Consider the following 12,459-nt stretch of genomic DNA (forward strand, 5'->3'; position numbering starts at 1 on the left):
CCAGTTCGCTCCGCAGCAGTGTTGGATAACGTAAAATCATATTCGTAAAAGCTTCAATAAGCCTTGCCGCTGCTTTCAGATTTCGAATCGTAATCAAAAACTTTTGTTCGACTTTAACAGACTGATTTAAATAAATACATTTTTAAATACTTTGCACAAAATGTCGTTGCCAGTGCCAGAAATACGCATTACGCGTATAACGGACACCTACATAGAGGAGGCCCTCGATGAGATGAACAAAGATGACAAGCCGCCGAAACCCACAAAAGCAGAAAAGAAGGCAGCTCGTAAAGAGGCCAAGAGATTAGCCAAGGAAGAAGAACAGAAATTAATATTGCGCGTGAGTGTGAAAATAGAGACTAAGTTATTATGCATAATAGTAACATATTATGGCTCTATTGACACAAATATTTGTAATATTTCCAAGTGTTCCTAATCAGTTAATAGTAAATGCTAAAGGCTTTCCTATTGATACTAAATAAATCGCACACTTAAATAAATAGAAATGAAATGAAAACAAGTGATATTAAAAAATAGTTACTAAAAAATTTAAAATAAGAAAACGTAAAAAACATCATTGAAGTTATTGGAATATTTTATAAAATTAAAAACAAAAAAATGAGAAAAAACATGTACAGAAGAACTGCTTACGTCTGAAAAATTCCATATTTTCAAAATAGTCCCAAAATTACTAGATTATAAATTTCTTACTAATAATAACTAAGGTCTTATATCAAATGTTCTTGAAATCAATATGTGTTTTCTAACATTAAGATTTTCATCTTCTTGACACACTTTTTAGACCAAAAGTCTTAGTACTAAAATCTTGATTTTAGTAAAATGTTTATACATTTATTAAGAATCTTAAATCGATATTAAGTCTTATAAGCCGTTAAATAGTGACCAGTAAGTTGATTAACTTATCCATTAATTATGTAACAAACGTTATTATATATTTTTCATTATTTCCAAAATTTTTTTGAACTATTTAAATTTATATATTATTGTATTTTTTTTTCCTACGCTCAATAATTGTCTAAGAAGATTACCACTTAAGCATGACAACACATACTATATTCCATTTTTCAACTTTGCCCTGCTTAACTAATAAATAATGTATACGCCATGGTTACCAAGACTTTGCCCTACAGCATGCCTTGAAAACGGAACTTGAGCTGGGCGAGCGAATGGAGATGCGTGGAATGGACGAATGGAATGCCATTGCCGAGCAGTTTAAGATTATCGAGCTGCGCCAGGAGATTGTGCAATGGGGGCAAAAAGCATCCGACATTATTGAGCGAAAGAACGATCACATCAAGATGCTGATGGATGACATGCAGCAAACGCAAGAGCAGCATTCACGAACCTATTCCAGAACGATCGAGATAATCGATCACATTGGAGAGTGTTATCATGCGATGCTCGAGAGCAGCAAACGAATGTATGAACAACAGGCAGAGGATCTGCTCAAAGAGTACTACGATGAAGTGCATTTTCGCACCGAGGAAGTTGAGGCGATGAAACAGAATAGCGAGAATATTATACATGCTTCCAATCTGTTTACACGCGATCAACTGAAACTCGACTATCAAATCTATTTGGAGCAGCGCGATCATTATGTGAACAAGGACATTGAAGCACGCTTTCAGATACGCGATCAGGTGGTGAAGAAAATGATGACGATGCAACGGCAACTCAATGATTTCGTCGACTCGCTGCACAGCACCGAACTTGATGCACATAAATACGATCGCATCCGCTCGTTGACGGAGCGACAACAAGCTTTTGTGGATGAAACCCGAAAGCTGGATGCCGAGGAGATGAAGTACATAGGTCTGCAGAATGAGACACAGCGTGAAATGTTGCGCATCGAGGCGGAGAATAATAATACGATCAATGATCTAAAGCTGGAGTATGAGTACTTTGCCAATGTGCGCAAGAAGATCGAGGAACGCATGCATGTGGATCGCATTACAACGCATGAGAAGCTGCGTATTCTCAGCACCGAGTGCTACGAACTGACTAAGGTAACTTTGTTTCAAATTTTTGCCACGCGCACTTCCGCCCCCGCAAATCAAAAAAATCTAATAACGAGCGTAATTTTAAAGCTAGAGTTGGAATTTTGGTATATACAATAATTACTATTGTAGTTATGATTCCTGAAAATTTGGTTGCGATTAGATAAAAATTGTGGAAGTTATTAAAGAAATACTTTTGTATGGGCAAAAACGCCTACTTACGAGGGGTCTGAGTTACTTTGGCCGACAATCTGCTTGGTATATTTTGAGTATATTTGTATTTGTAGTATATGTTGAAAAAATACCGCAATATTTTGCTTTTATTCAAAATTGGTAGCGGGTATCTCACAGGCGAGCACACTGGACTGTAACTTTCTTACTTGTTATTATTAAATCTACTACTCTCTCCTCCCAGCGCTTTGAGAAGATCGTCAAGAGTGGCGAACTTCTGCTCGCTTTATCGATCACATGTCGCAAGCTACAAACTGAATCGGAAAAAGTTATTGTGGGCGGCGAAGTTATAGATCAAGTCGATGTGGGTGATCTCAATGAGGAATTCACACTCGAATCCTTGGACATCAAGAAGCATGTCGATATTACCGAAGATGAGCTCATCGAGCTTAATAATAAAATGAAAAATTTTTGGCGTCAACAGGCCATGGCTCAGGCCCAGAATCTTCTGCTGCTCGAAGAGAAACGAAAACTCACCGAGGAGAATCAACGCTACATTGATTTCATCAAGTCTATGTCGAAGACTGACAATGCTGAGGAACTGCGCTCTGCCATGGTGGTGAATCCTTGCATTCAACCCACCCCGTTCCTCTTCGATACTCCGTGTCGCAACTTCAAGCTGCGCATTAAGAAGGAATCGATTACAGCGGGCAAAGATGGGCGACGCTTGGCTGCTAATGTCATCAAGGCGGTTGTCTATGGCACCGAAATAAGCACAATAAGAAAATAATTGGATACTTTGGGAGAAATGAGAGATGGCCATATGCAAGTGACAACTTATTCAGGATATTTGATTTGAATTGAATATTCATAAGGAAACATTTCTACATATTCAATTCTTCATCTTGGAAGAAATCTTTTTGATTTGGGAAGAACACAGATAAATTGTTCGGTAAACTCTACTAAATACTACATAACAGAATTACTCTTTAATCTTCCCCAAGATGGTATTGCGACCACTCTACTTACATACCATAGATAGTTAAAACTTGCGGTAATATTAGTCTATTTTTTGGGAAAAAATCTTGCTATATAAATACAAATTTCTCCCCATTAAATAAAAAATACTTATTCAGTAAATATCGCGGGTTCAATATAAATAATACTTTAAATACTATTCAACTTCGAATCCTGCTATCCAAAACACTTGGCACAATATTCAAGACCAATACAAGATTCTATATTATAAACCTGCAGTTCAAACATATGCTAAAATACTTGTTCTTGTTCGAACTTATTCCAAAAAAATAAAAAATTCGCTTAAATTATTTAAAATTATACTACAGTTGTCATAAGCATTAATTGACGTTATAAAATCTTTGAATTTAAGCACTTTACGATCTTAAAAGAAATCCTTGAAATTAGATTTTATTTTACGATATTAAAGAAAATGCTTGAAATTAGATTTTAATTCTGAAACTAAATAAACTTACAAATAAAGTTTTTAGACAGCATTTCTGTGATCCCAAAATACGTTTAAAATAAAACAATCTTTAGATTTATCGGCAGAGCAAAGTCAGTATAATATTTCAAAATATGTATAAGTTGGAAAAGACTTCAAGTATCCTGCTAACAGCTAGTAATTGTAAACTTCATTAGTCTTTCCCTTTTTTATGTTATCCTCTTATCAAAACTTCTACAAAAAACTAAAAAACTGGAAGAACTAAGTTTTCAATTTCTTTATAAGACTTTTCCTATCCACCAAATAAACTAGAGAGGAGATTTTTTGTTTTCTAATTCATTTTAAAGCTATAAATTTATTAAATGTGATGATATCTTGGTTCTAGGTGTAAAAAACACATATACAAAACTCGACGACGACAATTTAGAATTTGGGTTGCGTGCAAAACACAAATTTGCATAAGACACTGCTTTGTTTTTGTTAACTAATTTGTAAAGGGGATTTTAAATGTTTAAACTTAGGCACTAATCAAAGTCCTTTGGTCAAGCGAAATGCAGCAGCTGCTTCATTGTGTGTATGGCATGAAGAAGAGCGAAGAGCGAAGAACAAAGAGCGGGCAGCAAAAAACTAGATGAGCTTGGCTCCAAATTCCCGCTTCCTCTTCAAATGAAGCTGAGTGGCTTGATCTTCAGCTTCTCGGCCAAAGCGGTGCAGGTCTTCAGCTGATTCTCCAGATACTGAATGCCGCCAGCTGCGTCCACAGCCTTCATGTTGTTGCCCTCCTTATCACCAGCGAGCAGCACAGGTTTGCTAGGATCGGTCTGCAAAGAAGATAAGTTTACAGCAGATCTTAAAAGAGAAGATTAGTTGTATTTCTTACGGGTGTGACGCCACGCAGACGCGAGTTAAAGTCGCTCATGCGATCCTCAAAGTCGGGAGCAAAGCAATTGGGATCGACAGCAATGAAAACCTGTCCCAGATCAGCCGCAGAGTTGGCGCCCGCATGCGTCCACTTGCGCACCTGTGTGGAGTACTTGGCACCCGACATGACACCGGAGAGAATGTCCACCATGGCACCCAGACCAAAGCCCTTGTAGCCGGAGGTCAACTCAGAGCCACCCAGAGGCATCAGGCAGCCAGTGGAGAAGCCCAGCTCGGCATCGTTTGTGACCTTGCCCTCGGGATCCTGCGCCCAGCCATCGGGCAGTGGAGCGCCCTTCCTGCGCTGAATCTCAATCTTGCCCACAGCCACCGCTGTGGTGGCCATGTCAAGCAGGAACTTATCACCATTGCCAGCTGGAGCTCCAAGCGAGAGGGGATTGGTTCCCAGAGCTGCTTCCTTGGCACCCGTTGGAGCCATCAGAGGCGATGTGTTGGTCATGGACATGCCGACGAGACCCTGTTCCATGGCATGCATGGCATACCAGCCAGCCATGCCATAATGATTGGATCCCTTGGCACACACCCAACCAACGCCCACGTTCTTTGCCTTCTTGATGGCCAGATCCATGCAAAAGTTACCCACAACAGCTCCAAGACCGTTGCGACCATCAACCCAGGCAGTCGAAGGGGTTTCCTTGAGTATTTGAGGCTCAGCAGCGCCATCGGTTGAGTTGATAGCCAGATCATTGATGTACATCTCGAGACGATTCATGCCGTGACTGAAGTGACCACGATAATCGGCGGCCACCAGCAGATCAGCCTGGGCAATGGCATGTGCCTCGGGCACATTGACGGCCTTGAAGCAGTCGATCATGAAGCGACGCGATTCAGCAACCGCGACGAGATTAGGGGAACTGGAACTCGACATGTTTCGTCTGGCGATGGCAAAGTCTAAAACAGAGCAACAGCAAAAAGAGTTCCTTGAGATACGAGTACTTGAACGGTGAGAGGGAACACAATGAGTGGGAACAGTGACTGAGAACACTTATGGGAGCGGGAACGTTTTGCGTACGTTCAGATTCGCGGCGAGTTTGCGACTGTTTTTTTTTTTTTTGTCGGCCTGGAGCTTGGCCCTCGACGACTACGACGACGACTCGCCTGTCTAATAATTAATCTAGCAAATGCTCACACACACTCAAACACACACACACTACGTCAGAGCCCGTTGGAAACAGCAAAGAGGGAGAAACAAAGAGGAAGAGGGAAAAGAAGAGCGAGAGACGCGGGTAAACACTTGGGCTCTAGAGTATTTTATAATTGTTATGTCGTATTTTGTTTTTTGGCAAACTTGAAATTTCTTATATCGTACTTATTTGCCAGACAAGCAAAGGAGTGAGAGCGAGAAGAAAACTGATCGCGAGAGAGAGGAAGAGGGAGCGTGTTTACCGAATACTTATCAGCTCTACAGCAGGTTATGTCAGTGTGTTAGTGTGTGTGAGAGTGTGCGTGTGTGTGTGCCTCTATTGCCTGTCGATGATATGGAAACTACGCGAACACACACACTCACACAATCTCTTTATGCTATGGCGCGTGTAACTAGTCGAATTTTTGGCAACGCACGTTTGGCAGGTTCGATTCGACCCGTCTTTCTGGGTTAATAAGATATAAACAAGTCCGGACAGCATTAGCATATCATTTAGGATCCCAACATTTTGGAATTCATTTGAAGATAAATTTTATTTGTATTCGTCTCAAAAAATACCTAAATTAGGATCAAAGAATTTGTATCCCACGTTTTTTATTATAAGCAATTGGTAACCTTCATTACTAAGAACATTCAGTAAATAGTATATTTACACATCTCATCAGTCTAATTGAATTTTTCTAAAAAAAACTCCCAAGTTAGCATTGAATAGTTCTCACTTTACTTTTAGTATTATAATAATTCTATCATAACTATATCCCACATTTTGGAATTTGAAAAAAAAATCGCAATCTCTATTTACATCCCAAATAATGCCTAAATTAGGTTTAAGAAATTTCTATTTTACTCTAATTATTATTTGTAACCTTCGTTCCTAAGAAAATAGCATATGTAATAAATTTGTACATCGAAGTTATATCAGTCTATTTATTTAAAGTCAAATTAGCATTGAATAATTTTATTTTTATTATTATAATTCAAAACCTACGAACATACTATAAATATCAAATTATTACGAGTATCTCTTACATAATTCCTAAATAAGGAGTGAATAATTTTCAGTTAACTTTTAGTATTATAAATCATCTAACATTACTATATCAGTTAACTGTCAGTCAACTATGTATAATTACATCGACACATGTTAATACGCATTTAGTTATATGCAATCAATCATACTACTATCTAAGCTTGGATTTATAATTATTTTAAAACAAGTTTAAGAGATTTTTACTATAAAATATTCATTCATAATTTACTGGGCAATGATTTCACTTTACTTTGACTAATTTAAATAGAAACAATTTTAAAGAAATTATAGAAAAATTTAGAATATTTTCATTTTTAAATTTTATTTTTAATATTTTTTAAATTCTTTATTTTCTATTTCTTCTTTTCTTTTTCTTTTCATTAATTTTCTTTAATTTTCTATTCTTTTAATTTCTTTCTTGTTTTCTGATTTTCTTCTAAATTCTTATCAGGGTAGTTATAAATCATTCCGCATCCATTCGTCAACCAATAGATTATTTGTGAATAATATGAAATTCCTATATCATTAATTTGTAAATATTGTATGATTATCAAAACACTTTCAATCACTCACAATCGATTTGTCATAGTAATGAACCCAAAAATACCAAAAGATATTTTTACTACATTCTTTGCTCACTTTTTGATGAATTAGTGAAATGATATTCTAAAGATTTCTAAACATTCTAGACATTTTAACGCGATAGATCATTACCCTTAATACATATATACTTTGCAGTCAAGGGTATTTAGTTTTCGGCTTTCTGTTTTTAGTTCGCAATGTTCGGGGGCTCGCAGTCTGATAATACAACATACAATATAAGTATGTTATTTACATATAGAACATATACCCCTAAAAATATATGTACGCTATGCTGTGCTCGTGTTCATAAATTATGCATGTGACTTGTATACTTATTGAGGTGACTGTGACTGTGTTGCCCAAGTTTCGAAACGACACTCTCGAAAGTGTTGTGTATATAAAGTGTTGTGTTGTGAGTTGTGTGTGTGTGGGAAGTGGCAGCAAGTCGAATCGCGTTGAATCGCGTCGCTTGGCGTCGAGTGTTTGTTGTGGCTGCTGTTGTTAATGACCTTGAACTTCAATTGAGGCATGTGATATGAATGAAATAGTTTAATAACAATTGATGGATGAATTAATTATGCTGTGCCACGGGGATGGGTTATAACTACGCACTATTGATTAATTGTAACGGAAATATACTGCGATAGCTATAATAAAGTGTATTGGGACTGCTTTTCGCTGTTTACTCGGAACATTTGTCATAATATTTACGTGGAATTATAGCTTGTTTACATGAGCCACACCCACTCGACTCTCAGTCCAGCAAGTTCTGTTCTGACCTCACACAATGAAAGCGAAACTTTTTTTTTAATGGCTGCACAAATATGACTTTGGCCCAGACACCAAAAAGTACTATAAACGAATAGTGAAGCTGATAGCCTTACAATCCTAATCTTATCAGCTGCAAATTGGGAGGTTTTCTTATCGAAACAATAAACATGTCCAGTATTTTTTGTAGATCTTCTAGAGGGTCGTAAAGATTTCTATTTTATTCTATTAGGCTAATATAAAAGTTGATAATCTCTTCAACTTATAAGAAAATGTAAAATATTACCATGTTCTTATTTTTGGTTTTTTTGTTTATGGCTATTTTATTCACTTAACCAAATATTAAACTTTACAATCTATTCAACAACTAATATTGTAAAAAATCGTATAATATTACAATGTTCTAATTTTTTGTATTTATTCTGACAGCTGTTGTAAATCGTAAATATTTTTGTTATTGTATTAAATAAGCAATAAAGTTTAAAACCTTTTGAAGTACTTTTGAAGTGGTACAAATTATTTGCTTAGCTTTTGAGACCATGGATTTAAAAAAAGTCGAAGTTTATTCAGTTTGTAGAAGTGTTGAAGTATGTTAATATGAATTATTCCAAAATTTTGAAGAATGAAGGAATTTAATATTTAAGGTTACGCCATTTATTTATTTACCAATTACATTCAGCAAGCTAAGAAATAACATGATCCAATAGCAGTCTAAATGTTATACTTTAACTTTACAAATTTTCTCTTTATTATAAATTTTTACAAAACTATTATTTAAGAGGATTTTTGAGATTTTGCTATTATCGACATACACTAACAAGTATAATTTTTCACAGGAATTTGAGTGGTTTTATTTTCAATTTCTTGGCTAGAGCTTCGCAAGTCTTCAGTTGATTCTCCAAATACTCAATGCCACCTGCTTCTTCTATTGTTTCCAAGTTCTTCTTTTCCTTGTCACCAGCTATAAGCACAGGCTTGCAGGGATCAGCCTAAAGAGAGGCAACTTATTAAAAGTAATTATTACCAAGACTCACTCACTTTCTCTATGCCTCTGAGACGACTATTAAAATCACTCAAACGCTTGCCAAAGTCTGGAGCAAAGCAACTGGGATCGACAGCAATGAAAACGTGACCCAGATCAGCCTCAATGTCGGCGCCGTGATGCGTCCACGAACGCACCTGCGTGGAGTACTTGGCACCCGCCATAACACCCGACAGAATATCCACCATGGCACCCAGGCCAAAGCCTTTGTAACCAGAGGTGTCCTCAGCACCACCCAAAGGCATCAGGCAGCCAGTCTTGAAAGCGAGTTCGGCATCGGTGGTCACCTTGCCATTGGGATCTAAGGCCCAACCAGCTGGAATGGGAGCAGCCTTCCTGCGCTGCATCTCAATCTTGCCCACAGCCACCGCTGTGGTGGCCATATCCAGCAGAAAGCCATCACAATTATCTGCGCTGGCGCCCATCGAGAGTGGATTTGTGCCCAGTGCCGCCTTCTTTGCACCCGTGGGCGCCATCAACGGCGAGGTGTTGGTCATGGACATGCCAACGAGACCCATTTCCATTGCCCTGAGCACATACCAGCCAGCCATGCCATAATGATTGGATCCCTTGGCGCACACCCAACCAACGCCCACATCGAACGCCTTATCGATGGCCAGATCCATGCAAAAGTTGCCCACAACAGCGCCTAAACCATTATGACCTTCCACCCAGGCTGTGGCTTTGGTTTCGCTGAGTATTTCTGGCTCTGCCTTGCCATCGGTTGCATTCGTGGCCAGATCGTTGACATACATCTCCAGGCGGTTCATGCCGTGACTAAAGTGACCCCGAATGTCCGCACCCACCAAGAGCTCAGCTTGAGCCACCGCATGATCCTCGGGGACACAGACAGCCTTGAAGCAATCGATCATAAAGCGACGCGATTCCTTAATACTGACTAACTTCGGTTTCTTTTTGGCATCCGTTGTATTGCAACGTTGTTGAAAGGCTAAGGAAAGGTATCCTTAAAATTACGCTCTAGGCATATTATACAAAGGGAATTTAGGGATGAGCGCGTGACACGAAAATAAATTACTGACTGAAACCCATGTAGAAATAGAAATTTCTATAAACCGAATTTTTACGCTCAATATAATAAGAGATATGCTCATTATAATTCGAACGTTAAGAGATACGTTCATTCAAACTTTAAAGATAACCGCGTGACACGACACGAAAAATTATAAAGTACAAGCTATGTTATAATTCTTTAAATGCTTAAACCAAAACTTGCATCATGTTTGACTATCAATAAAAAGTTATTCATATTTATTTTTAATCGAAAACTTAAAATTTGATGCATGACTCGGCACTTAAATAAATTACAAATTCATTCTAAGCTTAACTTAAGTAGGCACAACTTGGTTCTAATTATTCCAGAGAGTTCTCCACAAAAATAGAACAAAAAATCAATAAGCTCACAGTGAGCTTTACTCAAGCTGTTTGATTCATCGATTAACACGGTGTTTATTACGCACCTGAGGTTATGAAATAATAACCAGGTGAAATCTATATACATATATCTGTCCATATTTATCAAAGAATATTTGTCATCGCCTGTTTCAACTCGTGTGGAAAAATGATAAAACGTTAATTGAAGCAAAACGGGTTTCAATTATTTGGGGGGGAGTCTTGTCAAACACCGAGAACAAGTGTTTATGGTGTTCATTTAATGCGCTTTCAATTAGGCAATCAAATTGTCATTAGTAATGTTTGTCCGAACTGGAACAATGAATGAATGGAACCCCTGCTGAGTTAAATAATACAAATAAATGAACGATATTTGATGACACCCAACATTTATGTGCTTTTATAATGATATATGATATAAATAAATGTAGGTATTACTATATATTTTTATGCATGTGAGTTTTTGATATAATGAATGATTATGAAATATAATGAATTAATATGAAATACTCAGAAAATCGTTGAATGATGAAAGAGAATGGAATATGAGCAAATATATTTATTGTTTGCTATTAATCTTTAAGAAATTATGATTACGAGTAGTAAAAACTTATCTATTGCTATTATAAAACAAAATTCTATACCTAACTAAACTGTGTTTATTACATCAGTCACTTTTAAACAATATTTTTTTTATGGGAAGTCAACTGCATGCCGTCACTGATTATTATACTTATCGCGCAATGACTGCTGTAAAATATTTTTGCCTAATTAAGTAAAGCACGCCCCCTTAAATATTTAAATTGATTTTATATGTAAACAAAATAAACTGCCACTTGTTGCGCATTCAACGTTCGATATTCCCTCATTTTATAGCAAAATCGTTTATTTTAATTATAAATCTATATAGATGGACATATAAGTATACGGGTTGTGTATATCGTATATAATTTGGCTGACATTGCGTGGGCGGCATACACAATTCACAATTCGCTAGCTTCGTACGATTCGCGACGATAAGAAAGATGGCGAAACGGGTAAGAAATTTGAAATGTTCGAGTTCGAACAGGGTTGTCAAGCTCATGAGAAGAGGAAGCCCAGAGATAGGCATATAAATCAGAACACTAAAGATAATAAACAATTGCTGCACGCGTTAATTAGCATAATAAAGCGCAAACTTACCGCTGCAATTTGCATTTACTTTTGGTTCAATTGCAAACGCTGTTCGTATCGTTGTTGTTGCTGCTGCTGCTGCGCGCAGACGCCCACAGGATTGTTGTAATTGTTGTTGGCGCCTTTGAAGTGTGTGCATTAGCCGCCAAGTGCTGCTGCCATTCGCCTTGGTGTGGTGGGTGTTCGCAAAGAGCGCACGACGCGAGCAGCACAATGTCAACGAAGCCATCGAGTTGATATTAAACGCCACCTGAATACCACTATTAACAATTTTAGTAGAAAATGCCAAAAGTATGAGTAATGAAATAAAACATCAAAATTTAAGCTACTATATTCATTTTACAACACTATTTTCAAGGCCACATTTCGTTATAGTTGTAACGTTTACTTTGTTTATCTACGCGTTTTTGCACACACACACATTGTTCTAGTCAGCTGACGCGGAGTGTTTCACTTAAATTAAACTACAAAAACAAAGATCAATAACAACAACGCGACGACGGCGATCACAAAAACAAAGCCCAAAAACAGAAACTAGTTAATGCTACGTAAGACGAGCACGACGTAATTCAACAAGACAACGCGCTACGTAACGTGCGAAACGATGTATCCAAAGGGGAGGGAGGGCAGCAACAACTAAAACAGCTGACGCAGTCGTCGTCGACTTTGCTGCGCTGCTTCTCTGTGGCTGTTGCTGCTGCTGTCAACAAGATTTTG

At 37.6% G+C, this 12,459-nt stretch overlaps 2 protein-coding genes across 3 annotated transcripts; one reads left to right on the forward strand and one right to left on the reverse strand.

Annotated features, from left to right (window-relative positions):
* The first annotated feature begins 67 nt into the window (after positions 1–67).
* Positions 68–3,402, forward strand: LOC117571013 (uncharacterized). Its single transcript, XM_034252971.2, has 3 exons — positions 68–340; positions 1,152–2,027; positions 2,434–3,402. Exons 1-3 carry the CDS (start codon positions 161–163, stop codon positions 2,977–2,979), a joined length of 1,602 nt encoding a protein of 533 aa, XP_034108862.1. The 5' UTR covers positions 68–160; the 3' UTR covers positions 2,980–3,402.
* Positions 3,403–3,986: 584 nt separating this feature from the next.
* On the reverse strand, positions 3,987–12,136 carry LOC117566827 (uncharacterized oxidoreductase YjmC). Of its 2 annotated transcripts, none has more exons than XM_034246396.2 (3): positions 11,752–12,136; positions 4,532–5,484; positions 3,987–4,472 (listed from the first exon to the last, which is right to left on the reverse strand). In XM_034246396.2, the coding sequence occupies exons 1-3, from the start codon at positions 11,969–11,971 to the stop codon at positions 4,314–4,316; spliced, it is 1,332 nt and encodes a 443-aa protein (XP_034102287.1). In that variant the 5' UTR covers positions 11,972–12,136; the 3' UTR covers positions 3,987–4,313. The 2 variants fall into 2 exon arrangements, with proteins under 2 accessions (XP_034102287.1, XP_034102285.1); XM_034246394.2 differs by lacking the exons at positions 3,987–4,472; positions 4,532–5,484 and adding exons at positions 8,853–9,106; positions 9,156–10,108 and having other exon boundaries at positions 11,752–12,112.
* Positions 12,137–12,459: the final 323 nt, after the last annotated feature.

Source organism: Drosophila albomicans, chromosome 3, assembly GCF_009650485.2.
Source record: "Drosophila albomicans strain 15112-1751.03 chromosome 3, ASM965048v2, whole genome shotgun sequence".
NCBI lineage: Eukaryota > Metazoa > Arthropoda > Insecta > Diptera > Drosophilidae > Drosophila > Drosophila albomicans.

What these genes read in the sequence shown, in the direction of transcription:
- LOC117571013 (XM_034252971.2), top strand. Translation starts at nt 161, where the DNA reads ATGTCGTTGCCAGTGCCAGAAATACGCATTACGCGTATAACGGACACC. An exon ending in AACAGAAATTAATATTGCGC is followed by an intron (nt 341 to 1,151) that starts GTGAGTGTGAAA and finishes TTTGCCCTACAG; the next exon opens with CATGCCTTGAAAACGGAACT. An exon ending in AGTGCTACGAACTGACTAAG is followed by an intron (nt 2,028 to 2,433) that starts GTAACTTTGTTT and finishes CTCTCCTCCCAG; the next exon opens with CGCTTTGAGAAGATCGTCAA.
- LOC117566827 (XM_034246396.2), bottom strand. Translation starts at nt 11,971, where the DNA reads ATGGCTTCGTTGACATTGTGCTGCTCGCGTCGTGCGCTCTTTGCGAAC. An exon ending in AGTAAATGCAAATTGCAGCG is followed by an intron (nt 5,485 to 11,751) that starts GTAAGTTTGCGC and finishes GCTCTGTTTTAG; the next exon opens with ACTTTGCCATCGCCAGACGA. An exon ending in GTCTGCGTGGCGTCACACCC is followed by an intron (nt 4,473 to 4,531) that starts GTAAGAAATACA and finishes TCTTCTTTGCAG; the next exon opens with ACCGATCCTAGCAAACCTGT.